General features: G+C 41.6%; 1 protein-coding gene across 3 annotated transcripts in view; it reads left to right on the top strand.

Annotated features, from left to right (window-relative positions):
* Nucleotides 1–5,418: 5,418 nt before the first annotated feature.
* Nucleotides 5,419–19,798, top strand: part of TXLNB (taxilin beta) — a 71,256-nt gene continuing 56,876 nt past the window's right edge. For all 3 annotated transcript variants that reach the window (XM_080666742.1, XM_080666741.1, XM_080666740.1), the window contains exons 1-3: nucleotides 5,419–5,602; nucleotides 8,101–8,552; nucleotides 18,656–18,747. In XM_080666742.1, the coding sequence (XP_080522868.1) occupies nucleotides 8,114–8,552; nucleotides 18,656–18,747 (531 nt within the window). In that variant the 5' untranslated portion in view covers nucleotides 5,419–5,602; nucleotides 8,101–8,113. The remainder of the gene's footprint in view (nucleotides 5,603–8,100; nucleotides 8,553–18,655; nucleotides 18,748–19,798) is intronic.

The raw sequence follows: 19,798 nt of genomic DNA, 5'->3' as shown, positions 1-19,798 counted from the left end.
AAATCCCACTCACAAAGTCAAATAAATTCTCTCTATCCTTTCAGGATACCTGAGGATTGTTGTCTGGTGAAGTTTAAACAGAAAGTTCTGGACTGAGGGATGTGAGGTCCAGTGGAGGGAAGGGTGAAAAACAATGACAAAAGGAAAAGGAAGTTTAACACATGAATCTCCAGATTAAAAACCCATTAAGAATCCAATACAATAAATGGGGGGAAAATATTGAGTTTTATCATTGTGAAGCTTCATAGTATCAGAGATAAAAAGAAGATCCTAAAAAATTCCAGAGAAGAAAAAGAAATAGATCACACAACGGACCAGGAATAAGAATGATCTTGCATTTTTAGTGGGGTGTGGGGGGGGGGATGAAAATTAAAAGGCAAGGGAATAATATCTTAACATGTTTGATAGAAATATAAAAAAGTTATCAAAAAATATTTTTTTTACATTTTGTAAAAGTTTATATCCAGCCAAACTATCAATCAAGTAAATATAGGGATAGCAAAAAGGCATTTGAGACATATAAAATCTCCCATAAATGCTCTTTCAGGAAGCCAAAAGACAATATGTTTCACTAAATGAGGAAGCAAAGAAAGAGGAAGAATGGGAATCAGGAAACAAGAGCGAGGTAAAGGGAATTCCCAGGATGACAGTGGGGGAAGTGCTAGGAGCACAGCTGTGCAGCAGGCTGAGTTACCAAAACAGACTGGAGCAAGAAGTCAAGGTTCTGAGGGTATTTCTATGTGGGTGTTATTGCCAGAAAATACTATAATGTATAAATTATCTAATAGATTTGATCTTGAGGAAAATTGCATAGAAAGGTATTTTACAGAGCTCTTGTGTAGTTAGGGAAAACAGAGTATCCTATCTAATAAAGAGGGAATATGCTAATTGACCACCATGCCCTCACAAGATGGCAGCACCCACAGCCACAAGGTGGCGGTACCCAATCCCCTCAGCGCTACCTCATCCAGCCAGAGTCCCCCAGTCCCCTCAGCCCTACCTCATCCAGCCTCAGTCCCCCAGTCCCCTCAGCCCCACCTCATCCAGCCTCAGTCCCCCAGTCCCCTCAGCCCTGCAGGGGAAGGCAGTTGGGGGCAATCAGGCTCGCAGGGGAGGGCAATTGGAGGCAATCGGGCCGGCAGGGGAGGGCAGTTGGGATGATCATGCTGGCAGGGGAGCAGTTAGGCATCAATCAGGCTGGAAGGGGAGTGGTTAGGGGGCTATCAGGCTGCCAGGCAGAGTGGTAAGGGGCAATCAGGCAGGCAGGCAGGTGAGTGGTTAGGAGCCAGCAGTCCTGGATTGTGAGAGGGATGTCCGACTGCCGGTTTAGGCCCGATCCCACAATGATCGGGCCTAAACTGGCAGTTGGACATCCCCCAAGGTGTCCCACTTTGGAGAGGGTGCAGGCTGGGCTGAGGGACACACCCCCCCACACACACACACACACCGTGCACAAATTTCGTGCACCAGGCCTCTAGTTCTTAATAATAAACAGGTTTTTTAAAAAGGTAATCATTAACTCCTGGAAAAAAACAAAGTTTCAAAAGAATGGAACTATAGTCACGGTGTTCTACCTGATTTAGCAGTAAACTTTATTGCAATAATGAAAACATAGAATATGAATTTTAAAATAATATGTAATTTTATTGAGAAGTGAGGAGAGAAAAACAGATGTCAATAATTTAAATCTTCATCTATCATTATGGGAAGACAATAGGTAATGTCAAAAAATGGATGAGTTGACACACAGCAAGGTAAGTGTTTTATTTACAAATGAGAAAGTAAACCACAGAAGAAATATCTGCAAAAGTTTCTGTCATGTCTGGGGAGCATGACAAAGGAAGGACAAGATTATTGTTTCTTGTGATGAGCTTTTAGCATCATAAAAATGAAAATGCTATTTTCAAAAAAGAATTATTCCTTATAGTAACTCAAAGGTTGATTTTATAATAAGCATGGAGCTCTATTAATTTGTCTTCTAAATTTCTCTACTCCAGATCTTCGGGTCTTTAGCATGCCATAGATGGATTCTTGGGAGCCACAGTATGTGTGTTGGTATTAATTTCATTTATAGTTAAAAATGTATAAGTCCATTCTGGATCATCTGGGTAGCTGTCATTTTGGTGTCAGTATGTATGTCAGTCATTTTGGTGTCTTCACTACCATGAATTTATCTAATCAAGTTAGTGAGCACTAAGTAGCACTATTTTAATAATTGCAAGAAAATAAGAAAGAGTAGTAAATGATGCATTAGAATCAAAGGAAGACCTAGAGAAATTATGGCAAGTCATATAAATGAAGCTTATGTAATAATTTGAATGGACTGAGTGTTGAAGAAATTGAATCATTTCACGAAACACACTGTAAAAGTGGTCCATGAATTCAAAGGACCAACATTCAGTACCATATTCATGTTTGAAGTTGCTGTTGGGGTTCAGCAAAATAATCTGTCACATAAAATCAATGTTGTAATTTAAATCATATTTATTGATTTTTCAGTATTTTTAAATAATACTTTTAAAGTTTATCTCATATAACAATAAGCATCAGAAGTTTATACCTATTTTTATAGTAGTGCATACTGGTACAAATAATAATATAATAATTTGGATCAACCATGGTGAGTTCTTTTTTCCCTTTAAATGAATTTCAACATTAAGTTATTCTATTAAAAAATTCTGTACATTATTTAAATGTGAGAATCATTCATTTATTGTTTGTATTTACTGAGATCTGACTGGTTCAGTTTGCTAGAATTCAATATGGGATACCACCCACTTGTGGCCCTCACTGACTATTCAGTACTTACAAGGAAGTACTTTTATCTCTCACCCATTTTAATTCACCAACTTTATTATTAAATGATACAGTTCCATTGCCTTTATCACTGGAATTTCTTCAGCCCGATCTCTACTTGTTGGGTACACTCATTATGGGAAGACAATAGGTAATGTCAAAATTGACATTATATTTTTAATGCATGCCTCCCCTGAACTCGAAGAAAGGGGTGGAAGAAAATAGAAAGTTTAGGATATTTTACTTGCTATGATAACAATTTACCACACATCTATCTAGTGCAGGGGTGGGCAAACTTTTTGACTCGAGGGCCACAATGGGTTCTTAAACTGGACCGGAGGGCCGGAACAAAAGCATGGATGGAGTGTTTGTGTGAACTAATATAAATTCAAAGTAAAGGAGCGGAGGGGAGAGCAAGAGAACCCTCCACTCTTTCGGCTCCGCGGGCTGGATAGAACAGCCGAATGGGCCGGATTCGGCCCGCGGGCCATAGTTTGCCCATGGCTGATAGTGTCTTAAGAACAACACAGATTTATTAGTTTACAGTTCTGGAGGTTAAAAATCCAAAGTGAGTTTCACAGCTTAAATCAGGTGTCAACAAAATTGCATTCCTCATGGGGGATCTAGAGAAAATTCATTTCCTTGCCTTTCCAAGCTTCCAGGACTTCCCACATTCCTTGGTTTACACACACACCCTTCACTCTGATCTCTGTTTGAATCATCAAATCTTCTTTTCTGATTCTGACCCTCCTACCCTGATCTTTCATTTACAAGGACTCCTGTAGTTGCATTGGGCTCATCCAGACAATCTATAATAATAAAAGCATAATATGCTAATTAGACTAGATGTCCTTCCGGACGACCTTACGGTCAACCTTCCAGACAAAGCCGTGGCAGGCCGGGGTGGAGCTCCTTGCATGAATTTCGTGCATTGGGCCTCTAGTCCTATATACTAAAAGCCTAATATGCAAACTGTCCCCTCCACTTGGAGCTTGACCACTCGCTATGATGTGCGCTGACCACCAGGGGGTGGTGTGGAACAAGGTGGGTGTCAGTGAAGTGGCGCTGGAAGCCAGCGACAGTGGAGGCACTGCCGGCCCCCATGGGCCCCAATGAGAGCGGGACTGCAGTGGGATGGTGGAGCAGGTGAGCGGGCCGCGCCAGGCCAAGGCGGGTGCAAGTGGGGCCCAATCAACCTGCCAATCGCCCTGCAGACGGTGACCAGTGGCGGCGGCAGGGGGCAGGGCCACTGCCTGGCTCCCAGGCACTGAGGGAGTAGGGCAGGGGGCCTGATGACTCAGACGGAGGGGGGTGCATGGGGGTCTGGGGGGACCAGGTGCTGCCCAGGGCCCAGAGGTCAGCTAGGGCCTGCCCTTCCATGCCAGACCCCTGCTCTTCGATCACCAGCCAGGCCTAGGGACTGCACCCGTGCATGAATGTCATGCACTGGGCCTCTAGTTATAGATAATTTTCCCATCTCAAAATCCCTAATTCAATCACATCTATAAAGTCCCTTTCACTATATAAAGGAAGCGATATATTCACAGGTTTCTGAATTAGGATTTGGATGTTACTCAGGTGGCATTATTCTACCTGCTACAAAGGGTGTTACTAAATCCCACCTGTTCCAGGAGCAGAAACTCTGATGGAGGAATCCACTTTGGAAAAGTGTGGGAACACATTCTCCAGAAACAGAAAGTAAAAGGGAATGGATGTAGGCTTAAGAGAAGCATTTTATGGTGAATGAGGAGGAGGTGTTCTTTTTCAAAGGAATTAAGGAGCAGGTTGAGGGTGTAGAAAGGGTGGAACAGACCTGGCAAGGCTGATTCCGAAGGTGGGGAAGCCTCCAATTAAGGAAGAAAAAGCACCTGCTTCCCCAGGGGCTTATCTGAGATGTGAAGCAGCTACCCAAGTAAGGCGTGGGATCTGGGGTCACACCGATTCCGTGCACATGAAGATGACCCTAACCCAGCCGTGGGCAAACTACGGCCCGCGGGCCGGATCCGGCTGTTCTATCCGGTTCTCTTGCTCTCCCCTCCGCTCCTTTACTTTGAATTTATATTAGTTCACACAAACACTCCATCCAGGCTTTTGTTCCGGCCCTCCGGTCCAGTTTAAGAACCCATTGTGGCCCTCGAGACAAAAAGTTTGCCCACCCGTGCAAACCCACTGCCAAGATAGCCCTCTAAATTTTATTTTCATATTTTTCAAACAAACCAAACAATGACATCAGAATTAAAGTAGTTGTACCACCTCCTTTTTGTTATGCATTGTCTCTTTTTCCATGATTCCTATAAGAAACCTGATCCCAATCAGGCTAGCATAAGAAGAGAAAAAAAAGGAGATGATTCATAGACCACACTGGAAATAAACCAAGAAATAAGAAAAAGTGATCTCTGCCCAGAAGAACAATGGTGAAAAAGTGTGCTAGCAAAAGGGCTATATGCTGAGAGTTTAAACTGTTTAAAGGATAAAACAGAATCGGATAAGATCTACCAGCTGTGTCTCCTTTCTAAGACGTCTGCCCAAGAGACAGCTACCAAAGCTTAGGTCTTTTTCTCTCTTGCTATGTCATACGGTGTTCCTTTCCCCTCTCCCCCCCCCCCCCCCCCCCGTTGCTGCCTCCTGTGTGTGTGTGTGTGTGTGTGTGTGTGTGTGTGTGTGTGTGTGTGTGTGTGTTTGGTTTCTCTCTCCCTTGCAAGAACCCAGCCGCCTGCCTGTCTCCTGCTCTCACTGCTGTTCTGACTGGCTTTTTGCTGCCTCTTTGCCTCTCCTTTCCTCTTTCTGCTTAGCTCCTTGCCTTTGGGTAAGTATGACAAACACTCCCCCCACCCAAGCAGTCTGAGAAGACGTGGGGTGTGGTTTGTGGTGTTTGAGACTTGCAGATTGCCAGTGAACTGTAGAAGAACTTTCCATTGTTTTATTTATAATTAAAATGTGTTGCTCAGGAAAGGATGTGTGTGCAATGATCTGCTGGGACTGCTAGTACAAGTGAAACATTCTCTCCCAGAGGAGGAAAAAGCAGGCAATGAAGTTTATAGAAGCTAAAATTTACAAATGTTCTGCTGTAAAATTAATTAATCTAGAAAGAGATGATTGAAAAGTAACAGCTCTTTGACCTTGTTTCCATCCCCCTTATAAATTTATCTTGAGGCTACTTTTAGGAATTGAGTTGTTCTGTGGTTTACAATGACTAAGTTATTCCGTTTTAAAGTAAATATGGTACAGGAGTTTAAAAAGTACTCATGGGATTAAAATAAAAACATCAATGATGATGGCCTCTAGTGAATGAAGAATAAAACTAGTCCAAACAAAACACTTGCATGTATACTAACCACACTAAAACTCGTAGAGAAAGTCAGTTTTAAATTCATTGCTTTGAAGTTTGGTTTACTCTAGATTTTATTACATCCTAAAAAGCCTTCCTAACACTTTAAAACCTGCATATGGATTTAAGCCAGTAAATGTTTACTGTTTTCAATTTGTATTAAAAGTACTCTCTTCCCTTGATTTTCAAGGATAAAGCACTAAATGCCATGGCTCCTTTTAGAAGAGCTTAAAATAGCTCCTGGCTGGACAGCAGGTGCTACCCGTCTTTCTCCAAGTTCAGGGGAGGCATAGTTATATATAGATGAGTGTGCCCAACAAGTAGGGGTTGGGATAAAGTAATTTCAGTGATGAAGAGAATGAAACTGTTTACTGTATCATTAGATAATAAATTTGGTGGATTAGAATGGGTGAGTGGGGATTTCGGGGCTGGGTGAAGAAGGTGAAAAGATTAAGAAAAAAACAAAAAAAACACCCTCATAGACACAGACAACAGTATAGCAATTACCAGAGAGAAAGGGGTGGAGGAGGTAGAAGAGGATAAATGGAGATGGATGGATACTTAACTTGGGATAGTGAACACATAATATGATAGACAGATGATGTGTTATAGAATTATATACCTGAAATCTATAATTTTATTGACCAATGTCACCCCAATAAATTCAATAAAAAATAGAATAAAATGGGTGAGAGAAAAAAAGTACTTCCTTCCAAGTTAACGAGTACTCAGTGAGGGCCACAAGTGGGTGGCGATGTCTGTGCGCTGAATTTTCCGTTCTTGTTGGTGTTTGAGCATTTGACATCACTGCACCGAGAAAGGGAGCAGGAAGCCGTGCAGTGTGTAGAGCAGTATGTTTCTGTTTTTGCTTCATGCCACCACCACAGCAAAACCTGTGCATTATGGGGATCCCGTCATATTTTTATCCTGCTAATTAGCTGCATCACCATAAACTATCTTTTATAAATAAAATGCACCATAACTTAAAGGCTTAAGCCAAATCTATTGCAAGCCCAGATTGGTAATAGCCAGAAACCCTGGAATCCTTGACTCAGCTCATTCCTTACCCCCTATTTCCAAAGAGCCCATATTATATCTTGATTATTTCTCTAGTTCATTCCCTCCCTGTTCATTAAAGATTGATATTTCTTAAAAATTAAGTTACCCTAACGCTTCTTGACTGAGAATGTTGTACTCTCTTCTTTTTTTCTATAAGATAGTCAATTTTTATATTAGAACAAAATATTATAGGAATTCAAAGAATTATTATTATTAGCATCACCATGTTTCCATACCAGTTTGTTTGTTAATTTATACCTTTTCTCATTTTCTGTCTTATTCACAAAATGATACTAGTTTGAACCTCAAAAAAAAGTGTTTTCATCTTTGGTAATTATGTGTTGCTCATCTGGGCAAAGGAAAATACCAGAAAAGCAAGAAAGTATGTTCTGTATCCAGTATAATGATTTATATTAATGTACTCATATCAAACAAATCTTCATTAATAGAGTCAAGAACCATTATTATTATTATGAAGGTTTTTAGTAAGTTCAGTGGCTCTTGAAAAAGTAACACCATTTAAAAGTACTTATTTTAAATGTATATATCCAAGTATTCCTAATAATTTTAAGTCTACATAGAATTATTTAAGATAATGATAACACATATTGATTATTCTAAGCAAAATAACAAATATGGCCATGAAAAATAATATCTTGAGTTACTCTGTTAATGCCAATAATAGGAGATGCTACTGGACTTTAAAGACCAAAACCAAAAATATGCTAATAGTATGACTCGATTTGGAAAAATAGCTTCCCACTGTTCCTACCTACCTAATCGAAATATTTATGGTTTGAGAAAGTACATTCATTCTATGTTAGAAACTGTAATTAGTAGGTGCTCATTTGGGGATGTCCTTATCATTTACATGCAACTGGATTCGCTACATTAAACCTGACTGTGCTTGCCACTAGGTACCACTCCCGTATGGAGGCCAATCACTCTGTACAGCTCTCAGGAGAACCCCAGTCAGCATCTCCAGGGGGCAGTTCATCATTACCCAGTCAAAATGGTCTGGGGAAGCCAGGTGATCAGGATTCCTCAACCCCACTCCAAGCACCATTGAGGGAGGCAGACATGAAGCCTGAAACAGGGACTCATGACATCTCTGAAGAGTTGAATAGACAACTGGAAGACATCATTAACACGTATGGGTCTGCTGCCTGCACAGCAGGGAAAGAGACCTCTACCAAGGCCAAGGAGCAGCCTGAGAACACAGAACCAGCTGACAACGGGGACAGGGACTGTGAGGAAGCCACTGAAGAGACCGAGAGAGAACCTGTGGCTTCTGGAGAGCCACCTGCAGTCAAAGAGCCTGCCAGCAATAAAGAGCAAAAATTGGAAAAGAAAATCCTAAAAGGATTAGGCAAGTAGTCACGTTCTATATTATGCTTTTTCTTTGAATTATTTCCAAAAGGGCACTTCCTCAAACCTTTACTAAAAGACCATCTCAAATCTGAATTACTACAGGGTTTCCCTACACTTCTCTTGCTGTACTTGCGTCCAGCTGCTTTCCCTCAAAAGAGCTAAAGTGAACTTTCAACATGTTACCCACCTCCCCTCTGTCCTTAATGATTTAATTCTTAGAACAAAGAGCAAAATTCTTAACATAGCCTTTCAGCCCTAATGGTCTAACCCAAACCATTTTTTTCCAGCTTTATCTCACATTGCTCTACCCCACAACATCCCCTTCCTGAACACTCTGTCCCTATCATCACCACTTCTACAGCTGCCTAATAACTAGTCATTCTGATCTGCTCTTGCAATTTTTTAAACCTGCCACAGGGCCTGCCTACATCCTATATTTCTACCTAGAAATGGGTCCCCATTCCCCAGTTCAGTCATTAGGATACTTACCTCATCATTTGGCTTACAACTCAAACGGCATTTTCTTAGCTGAACTGCAGGTGAAGTCTTACTTTTTTCTGACTATGTATCTTTCCTTCCTAGCATATATCAGCATTTAAGCGTGTACATTTATTCTGTGATTATTTCATTAATGGGCATCTTCCCCACTAGCTCCTTTTTCAAGGGTAGAACAGGGATTGTGTACGTATTTGCACATCATCAGAGGCCTAGGGTCCAGGACAATGGATAGCACATGCTAGGTGGTCAATAAATATTTGTTGTAAGGATGAATGGATGAATAAATGGAAGTTGTTTAAATCAAAGCAAGTGGAATTTGGATTTAAACAAAATATAAATGTTGGGATTTGTACATACAAAATGATTGTCAGATCACTTAGTAATATATCCCATTACTGTATAAAATATTTTTTATTTAACAAAGCTCTTCAGAAATGTGTCAATTTCAGAATGTCAACAACTTCAGAAAATATTTTACTCTCATTATTTCATTGGTTCAGCAAATACTTATTAATGTTTCCACTTTATGAGATACTGTGCTTAAGTGCACAAAGATAATTAAATTGTCACGGCCTTTTAGTCAAGGAGCTCTAGGTATGAAGAGGAAAAAAAAACATGTAAACTAATTATATTACACAGGGTAAGTGCTAGAGCAGGTGCAGGAAAATTGTTAGGAGAGCCATGAGGGATTGGTAACATCAAAAATGGTTGTGAAAGAAGGGTGAGAGAATTAATGCTTTAGCTAGGGATGAAAGCATGTTACTTTGCATATGAATGTTCCTCTGCTTGTCCTCCTTGGTGAATTTTACTGAAACACTCACTATAAATGCCACCTACTATGTGATTCGTTTCCTGACATGCCCAGGTAGAGTTAGCATCACGTTCCTTAGTTCATTATTAAATTTTCTGCAGCAATCATTTGTTTATATAGCTGCCTCCCAAGCTGGATGGAGAATGTATCAAAGGCAGTGATCACATCTTATTCATTTCTGAAAGACAATGTGGCAGACTGAAAGGTTGTGAGCTGTTGTAGCTAGAACTCAATTCAGACTCCAGTAACAGATTATCTGTCAACCCAAAAGTATGTCTGTGCTGGCATAGGACATCACTGTGATGCTTAAAGCCCATTGCTGGCAATGCTTTCAAAAAGGGCTAAAAGACACATTCAAATAGCATACTTGACCCATCCAGCAAAAGATTAACCCAGATAATACCAAGTTCCAATGTGCAAATTCTCTAGTATTTGAGAACTTTGGGAAGGAGAATAAAATTGCCGTGTGTTACAGAGCTATTTTTTCCTTCTCTACCCAGGACATCTCAAAAAAAGTCTCTTTGCATTAGTCATTGTTAAACTTCCCATAAGACAAGAGAAAAATCACATGCAGAGGGAATGGTTTAAAGTGTTTCTAACCAGAAAAGTTATTTTGCTTTCTCACTCTAAAACTACCTCTACATAGGAATTTGTATGTGTTGTACTGAGGGGATGATATGAAGAAAGTAGGAGTAAAGTTAAAGATGGCCAATTTTGGTTTATATTCTGTTCATGAATTATTTCAAAATCTGTATTAGCCTTGTAATTACCAAATAATTTTAAAAATTAAGAGAAAATATTCTACAACTCTAATTCTGCCACTATGCACAAGTTACCAAATTTCAATTGAATGTGTTTGATCAGAACCAATGTTTGTGAATCAGAGTGCCCAGGTGGGTCCACTCTAATTACATGCGTCCAAGCTGCTGACCCTTCCATGCTATTCCTCTGAACACCATCAGAATATTCTTCCAATCATTGTACTATTTCAACTACAATATGAGTTAAAACAACGTTTTAGGCTAATCTAAATATGCAGTAACCACTATTTTAAATATTATTTTAGTTGCCTGCAAGTGATTTTAATAGGCTTCTTGGCTGTTTATCAATTAAATGGCACTGCATATCATTCAGGGGTCCTCAAACTTTTTAAACAGAGGCCAGTTCACTGTCCCTCAGACCGTTGGAGGGCCAGACTATAGTTTAAAAAAAAACTATGAACAAATTCCTATGCACACTGTGGGCCCGGGACGCGTCGGCTGCTAAGCAAGACAGGCAGCGGCACCCGGCGGGCCGGATAAATGTCCTCGGCGGGCCGCATGTGGCCCACGGGCCGTAGTTTGAGGACCCCTGATAGATCAATGGTTTTTCAACTTAACTGTGCATTAGAATCAAATAAAGAATTTGTCAAAAATGCCGCTCCTTAACACAGAGATTCCGAAATGGTAGGTCCAAGGCACCCTGGGTAATTTTGACACAAGTGGATTGTGGAAGCAATGGTTCTGATGCTTCTGAAAGTGCTTCCTCCACCTTCTGGGGAAATATAAAGTGCCAGCTGTGGTCCTCTTTGAAAACCTATCTAGCTCTTTGGGGAATTTTATTAAATCACTAGAGGCCTGGCGCATGGGATTCGTGCACTGGGGGGGGCCATGGCCTGCGGGGATCAGCCCGCTGTGGGAGGACCACTCATCCCTGTCAGCTGCGCGACTGTGGACCACCCTCTAAGCGGCTGCTTCCTGATTTGGCATCTTCCATGGAGCTGGAGCACTCACCACTCCATGGGATCCAGTTGGGGCTGGGCCCAGGGACAATAGCACTGAGAGGTGGCGGAGTAGGCCTCAGGCCATGGTGGCCATGAACCTGCCTCCCAGCCTCTGGGGTCAGCTCTGTAAGCCCGGCAGCAGCACTGCGTGACCTGTAGGCGTCCGGAGGAGGTGGCAGGAAGTGAGGAGCAAGAGCCTGGGACAAGGAGGCAATGATCGCAGCCTGGGTTCCTGCCCATCGTCCCGGGGTTCGCAGTGGGAGCAGCCACTCATCCCAGTCAGCCAAGTGGCGCTCCCACTGTGGTAGCACACTGACCACCAAGGGGCAGCTCCTGTGTTGAGCGTCTGCCCCCTGGTGGTTAGTGCGCATCATAGCAACTGGCTGACCGGTCATTCTGGTTGTTCCACCATTTGGCCGCTGGGCCTTTATTATATAGGACTAGAGGCCTGGTGCATAAAAATTCATGCACTGGAGGGGGGTCCCTCAACCTGGCCTGCCCCCTCTCACAGTCCAGGAGCCCTCAGAGGCGGGAGGTGACAAGGCAATCAGGGGAAGGCGATGCCCCATCACACCTCTGCTGCTGCCACTGCCAGCAGCACAAGCCTCGGCCAGCCCTGGTTATCTGAGCCTCAGGAAGCCCTGGGCGGCTGGGCAGCCACCATCCGAGGCTTGCCTGCGCCTTGGGCTGGCTCTGGGCAGCTGGAGGGCTGAGGGGACTGGGGGACTCCAGAGGCAGGCACACAGAGCTGCCGGACCTGCCTGGGGGTGGGCCCAGCCTTGCCGTGTGCCTGCTGCCCTGGCGGGGCTGAGGGGACTGGGCACCGCCATCTTTGAGGGCGGGGCAGTCAATTAGCATATTCCCTCTTTATTGGCTGTGGGCACTGCCATCTTTGAGGGTGGGCAGTCAATTAGCATATTCCCTCCTTATTGGCTGTGGGCACTGCCATCTTTGAGGGTGGGCAGTCAATTAGCATATTCCCTCTTTATTGGCTGTGGGAACCGCCATCTTTGTGATGGCGTGAGGGCCAATTAGTATATTCCCTCTTTATTAGATAGGATTCTACCCATACCTGAAGATATATGCTTAGACTTCATTTATGTACTTGATCAAAGATGAGTTTTTAATTATTACATGTTTATCAAGCAATATTTGCTTTATTGGTATTTTTAAGGTTCTGAAATGTTCTGACTCTCTAACCCAAAACCTTCCAATTTTGGGATATTGATAATTTCAGACCAAGTTAAAATTTCCCTAACTGCCAGAATTCTCTGACCTTTAATATAGCATACAACAATGAAAATCTCCAACAGTGATGGGCATAGTTTACAACATTTCCTAAACATATTGGACCACAATACCCTTCTTTCATGGAACATTTGTACATGTCTCTACAACCCAAGCACTCAGGACTTATTTGTCCTATAGAGGCTGCATATCCTCCCACAGTCAACACCCTATACACTAGAGCAGTTGGGGGAACATTTTAAAACCTCCTTAGTTTTTTGGTTTTTTTTTTAATATATTTTTTAAATATATATTTCTTTATTGATTTCAGAGAGGAAGGGAGAGGTGGAGAGAGAGAGAGAGAAAAACATCAATGATAAGAGAGAATCACTGATCGGCTGCCTCCTGCCCGCCCCCTACTGGGGATCGAGCCCACAACCCCAGCATGTGCCCTTGGCTGGAATCGAACCTGGGACCTTTCAGTCAGCAGGCCGACGCTCTATCCACTGAGCCAAACCGGCCAGGGCAAAAACTTCCTTAGTTTTTAGAGGCACTTTTTCCTTGGCATCTGAACTAAAAACAATAAACAAAAACCAAAAAGATTCCACATTAGAGAGCACCATGACATAGCTTGTTACCATCTAAAGTATCCCCCTTGCTTCCCTCACACCATCCTCCAGGCTCACAAGTGTCTTATTAATCATTTCTCTGTTAACAATACATGGGCTGCACAAGCACCACATAGTAACAAGCACAAAACAATGATAAAATATAATATACCTTCTGGTATTTAGGTTGATAACTGATCGTATAGGAATCAGTTTGAAGCATAAGCCCAAGAGAAAAATAGAGCTGATCTGCAGGTCCATTCTGAGTTCAGATTCCATCTAGTCAACCCACTGATTTTATAGACAAGGAAATTGAAGCCTAGATAGTTTTAAAGACTGGAAGGGAAGGGAGGGGAGGGAGGTTATTCAACTAATTGATGTGATTGTGAGATTACTCATAATGAAAGCAAGGGGAAGCTCTGAAGTTACTAATATTGCAGAACCAAATATACATAAAAATAAAAAGTCCGTATATTGGTTGAGGAGCATTCACTTAGCTCACTTAATGTGTTTCATCTTTTAGTTACAGGTGAGTTTCAGTTCTACTTTCTGAAGGGCACCTTGATGAAAACATTGCTTTTCTAAAGTGTCTTCAGCCATTTACTTACTTTGCCTTAGAACGGCCCCTTTCCCTGATGATCTGTTTCATCCATTTTAGCTTGATTTCTAGTTTCACTGTGAGAGGGAAACAAACTGCTGCTTTGAAACAAATTCTCAGTTTTCTGGAAGAGATGGTAGGAGACCAGATGAATTCATGGGGAAGAAGAATCAGCAGAGACTGAAAGGTTCACAGTAGATTCACAGGGAAGCTAAAACTTAGGCCAGATCCTGAAAGGAGAGGAGGGTCTAGAGAAGTAGGTGGAAGAAGAGAAAAAAGTATCTCTCAAGCAAAAGAATCAGCACTCTCTTCTAAACTTGAACTGAGGTGAGAAAGGATGTATTCATTTCTTACTGTTCTTTCTAATATGTTTCTTTTTTATTATAAGGTTAGCTTTATTTTATTTTTCCTAGAATAATTTCCTCATTACTAGACTTAGAATATTTTTTTCTTTTTAAGAAGTTTTTCTTTATAGTTATAACCAAGGAATTGCTAGTAGTTTAAACATATTAACAGAACTAATAAGAAGTCCAAAACCACTCTCCAAATGAGAAGCCAAAATTCCAATTACATATAATAAGGTCACTAAAATACAAGAGAAATAAAATGTCAGCTGAATGGAAAACAATGTAACTAGAAAACACAGGGAAGATGGTATTTTCAAAACTGATGTAATTAGTAAAAACAAGCAAAGCAAACCAAAACCGTGACTAAATGAGGTAACAGTGAGTGGGTAAGAGAATCTTTATAAGTTTTAAGAGTGGACCAGAACATTTGAGGTAAACAGATATGTCAACCAAACAATGTTATTTTTTGTTGTTGTTATCTGTATCAAGCTAAAAATAGTTAAAGCTATTTCAGTCATGCAATCATCAAATTTTAGAGGCTGAACTCAGAATCCATTTAGTCAACTCACTAATTTTATAGGCAAGAAAAATGGGGCACAGAAAGTTTAAGAGTCTGCAAAAAGGTCACTCAACTAGTTGGTGAACTATGCAGTCAGTTCTAGAACCCACGTCACCCAACCCGAGTCCAGTGTGAATTTAATTATACTATCCTTCCTGTCTACATACATCGATACATACTATTTCCCTTAAAAGATATCTATAGGTGTTCAGGAATTATTTGTATTACACTCATTATCTTTAAATTATGTTGGAGGGAAAACAAAGTTAACATTGAAATATTCTGGGTCTAACAATTGAAAAGAACATTCACAGTGGTTTTTTTTCTTGCTTTAAGCTTCTTCCACCACTTTTGGGAATCAGAGAGAAGATAGGTGCACATGTGTATTCATGACCAAATTTTAGCACCAAAGTTCTAAAAGATAATTTTACAAGAGAAAAAGCAGTTTTGAACACTCATTAAATCTATACAATTTGTCACCAAAATTTGCATAAATAGTTACCATGCTGCTAAAAATTTAAGAAAAATCCCAGTCCAGATTTCTGTAGCTAACCTCATTGTCTTAATTTAAGGCTTTTAGTTTCTTTGACGTAGAAATAATTCCTTTATATTCCAATACTCCTGCAGTCTACAATAGCATCGATGGCCAGAGCCATGTGACATGGCTGTCCTTGCGGCACAGGTGGCTCTTTTGTGTAGACTTCAACCAAACTGAGCATTCTGTAGGGTAATGGCCACGTGCCACCATATGCCTTGCCCAGCTTCAATGAGGACTTCAGGTCAGTCCCTTGCTTTCTTTATGACTAATTTCACAGTCACGTTGCTTTTGAATGACACATTGAGGAGAAGACAGATCATCGCCTCCCAATAAGTGACCCTGAATAAAGTAATTTTTCCTCTTGTGACCAACACTGCCACCAAATGACCCCATTTCTATGGAACTATAATTACAGCCTTTCTTAAAAGATGAGCAAATCTCTTTGTGTATTCCCCTCCTCTGTGATAATCCCATACACCACTCCAGTCCAGCAAAATCAATGAAAGCTTAAAAATAAGTTCTCTGGTGTTGCTAATTTATGAATTCTACACATGCCTGATCCTGATTTCTTGGATTTTTGTTGTTGTTGTTGAAGGGAGAAATCACTTTTGAAGAGTAGATGATGTTTCTGAATGTCATTCTTCTATACAAAATAACAGCATATGGGAAGAGACCTCAGTGAGTGTGATGATCAAAAAAGAAAGCAACCCTTTTCTCACAGTTAAAACAAAAAGGAGAAAGATACTTAATGTGGGGGAAAAAAGAGAGCCATTGGACTCACTCAAGTGTTTCTATCGCTCCCCCAAACGAGACATGTAATGGTTTACGTGTCCATACTCACACTGCAAGTTATCCTAGCATACACTAAATGTCACCGGTGACGGTAAGACCTATCTTTCCTCTAGCCAGTCACACAGTATTCATTTGACGCTAGTGTGCGCTGGCTGGCTTTGTTTTGTTCCATTATTACCTACATTTGATGAGTACTTGTCACGGAGCAAGCACTGTGCTGGATCCTGGGCCCGATGTGATCAGCAGTGCAGGGACTTGCCTTTCACAGATGACACTAACTCAGGACAGCAGTCTTCATGTGGGAACCTTCCCAAACTGAAGACAAGAGTGAAGGGACGGCCTGACCTGTACCATGCAAACTCATCCCTGCTGCTAGAGAAATAACTCAAAGCCCATGGGGGGAGGGGGGGAACAGCAGTGATTATCAGTTTAAAGGCAGCATGTTATTCCAGGCCATGATTGGAGAGCTGATGGGGCACCTCTCACACCACCTTCTCCCCTGTCTTAGGCCATGTCTCTAATCTGAACTGACTCACTGGATAAAGATAGACAAAACCAGCTGTTAGGAATGAGGTCCTTTCCCCTCCCCCCCAAAATAGTTTCTTTTTATTTCTTTTGGCTTCCCTGGCATCAAAATTCCACAAGGGAGTGAAGTGATTTAGAGCAAGTAGACAAACTTTGGATTTAGGCCTTGGCTCTGCCAGTATTAATCACGTAACTTTGGACTTCCTGGGCCTTAGATTCTTATCTAAGAATCAGTTGTCTGTGTGCTCTTTGAAGTGCTTTCTAGACCTAAAGTTCTTTGAAGCCATTCGAGTTAACAGATTTAGCAAATAAAAACAAAGGATGGCCAGGAAAATTTTAATTTTAGATAAATGATATATAATTTCTTTAGAACAACTCTATTCCATGTCCTGTATTTAACCTGGCAACCCTAATTTCATGATTTCTCTTCTTATCCAGGATGAAAGCAAAAATTCCAGCAAACAGGAAATGCTGGTTCATGAAGGAAAGGTTGTCCAAATCTATAATAATAAAAACATAATATGCTAATTATATGGAACGTCCTTCCGGACGTCCTTCCTTCCGGACAAAGCTGCAGCGAGTGGGGGCCAAGGCAGAGGCAGTAGAAGCCCCTGGCAGTGGCAGCGGCAGACAGGGGCCGCAGCAAAGGCCCTTACATGAATTTCGTGCATCGGGCCTCTAGTTGTTAATATTCTTAAACATATTTATATTGAGAAACATGGGCTCCACTGTGGGGCTTGACCTATTCTGATTAGACAGAGTGGTTGTCACTCTGATCCACCCAGATTGGACTTTTGAAAATGTACACTCAGTGGTACAGGTAGGCCTCGGGGTCCCTCTCCTCCTAATGGCTACTTAGAGACAAGATTTCTGGGCACCACATGAAGGCAAACTGGACAGTTTGAGCTGAAGACAAAAGGAAGAACAACGGAGTGGAGGTGGAAAGAATCTGAGGATTACCATCCAATAATCATGAACAGATGAGTTTTTAGTGTAGCATGAACCCATACTGGGAACAGAAAATGAAACTGCCAACAGAGATTCAGTCCTGGGAGGGAGAAGGGAAGGCCCAGGAAGGCTGCACCTTAACCAAAGAGACACACAAAGGCCTGGAAAAGACCCTGCATGTCATGGGTCCATTTTCTTTATCTATTATGTTACTCTCTGCTGGATAGGAAATATGATCAGTTATTCCCACCCAAAACTCATGGGTGGGCTCATGCACAGAAACAAGAGAATCTGATTCCCCCAAAAGAGAGGAGAAAGGTGCTAAAAGAATAGCAACACCAAAAAAAAGACAGACAAAACTGTCCAGTTTCTCTGTTTTAGGCTGGAATTATAGCAACTCAATGATGGCTGTTTCATAGTAGTCAAAAATTTTGATGGACTGTTTTCTTTCTTTTTTAAAATTAATTAATGTGGACAATTGGTGATCTATTCTTTCATGAAGTCAGTTTATTTCATTCTTTTGAATATTATCAAAATATTTAAAATTCTATTGAACATTTAGAATATGGGGAGTTGGGAGGAACAAGAATGGATTCTTGGGAACTACTGTTACATTGAGAATCTCCCATGACCCTGATGCTGTAGCACATACTTTCACCAACTTCTCAACTAAGCCTCACTTGCTCCGTAAGGTGGGTGTCATCCAAGACGCCTACCTTTCTTATAGGAGAAGAACATGATATCTGAGGCTCAGGTTAAGTGGCTTGGTCCGAGTTGGATAGTAACTAGCAAATGGACAATCTGAGATTCTGGCTAGCCCATATCATCTGACTTCAAGCTCAACACTTACTTTTAAAAACACCTTCACCGTTCTTGTTTTCTCTTAAGGCAAAGAAGCCAACCTGCTAATGCAGAATCTAAACAAGTTGCAAACCCCTGAAGAAAAGCTTGATTTTTTATTCAAGAAGTACGCTGAATTGGTAAGATCTTTGATTAACTCTTTTTACCCGAAAGATTCAGGCTCAGTTAGAGCTGAGAAAAGGGGGCTGTTCGTTTTTTAGGTACATCATTACGACCATGACTGGTTAGCTTAGATAAGCCAAAGCTAGAATTTATAAAAGCAAAAATTTCTATAGAAAAAAATAAACAAAAAATCCAAGGAATAGCAGCCGAGTGGGGAAGGAAGATAGTGCTGGAGTCTACCCCACCTTCGAGTACGTGTGTAATTTGGGGGATGGAACAGCAAATTATAGATAATTGAAAATTCTGGATATTTTAAAGTTCTTTTTGGCTTTGCAATAAAACAAAGGCAAACTTTCATTCCATTCTGTGCTCAGGTTTTTGGAGGGGGTTCCCTCAGGAAGAGGGTTGAGTTAATCCCACCCCCTCAGTTTGTGACACATTCTCATTTAGTCTTGATGACTTTTTAGTTTCAGTTAACTAATTAGTTATTCACTCATTTATTCTCTTTGATCTACATTCTCCAGCCCTCTTCCCGCCCCTCCACCCCCTGCCCCATGGCATAGTGTTTGATGTGAACCATATTGTGCCCAGTTCTAGGTCCTCCCCATTCAATCTCCCTCACAAAAAGTCAAGGCTACTGGAGGAAGGGCAGCCCCTCCCAGACCTCAGAGAAGCCAGGATGTGTGTTGTTTCCTCTCCAGTACTCCTGCAATGGGCAGGGGGCGCATTCAGTGAAGCCAGCCGTCTGGTTTCAATGAACCCGCCTCCTCAAACTTGCTGAAGGAGTGACATCAGCAGCCTGTGTACTACACTGGGGTGTGCAAAGCCCACAGCTGAGAGGTGGCACTCTCTAAAGTGAAGCAAGGCAATGTGCTTCTCTCTCACTTTTGCTTGTTGTCTTTAAAAAATATTTAACTTACTTATCTCTGTTAGCGAAGTGGTGACAGAATGAAACTCACACAGCAGAACAATTCCTCAGGGCAGCAGGTTGCCTTGCTCCCAAGGGCAGACTCACCGGGCAGCCAAAGCAGCTATGAGTCAGGGCCTCTCACGTGCAGGGGCCCCTCT

This window comes from Plecotus auritus, assembly GCF_963455305.1.
Source record: "Plecotus auritus genome assembly, chromosome: 4".
NCBI lineage: Eukaryota > Metazoa > Chordata > Mammalia > Chiroptera > Vespertilionidae > Plecotus > Plecotus auritus.
This window is presented reverse-complemented; position numbering and strand designations above follow the sequence as displayed.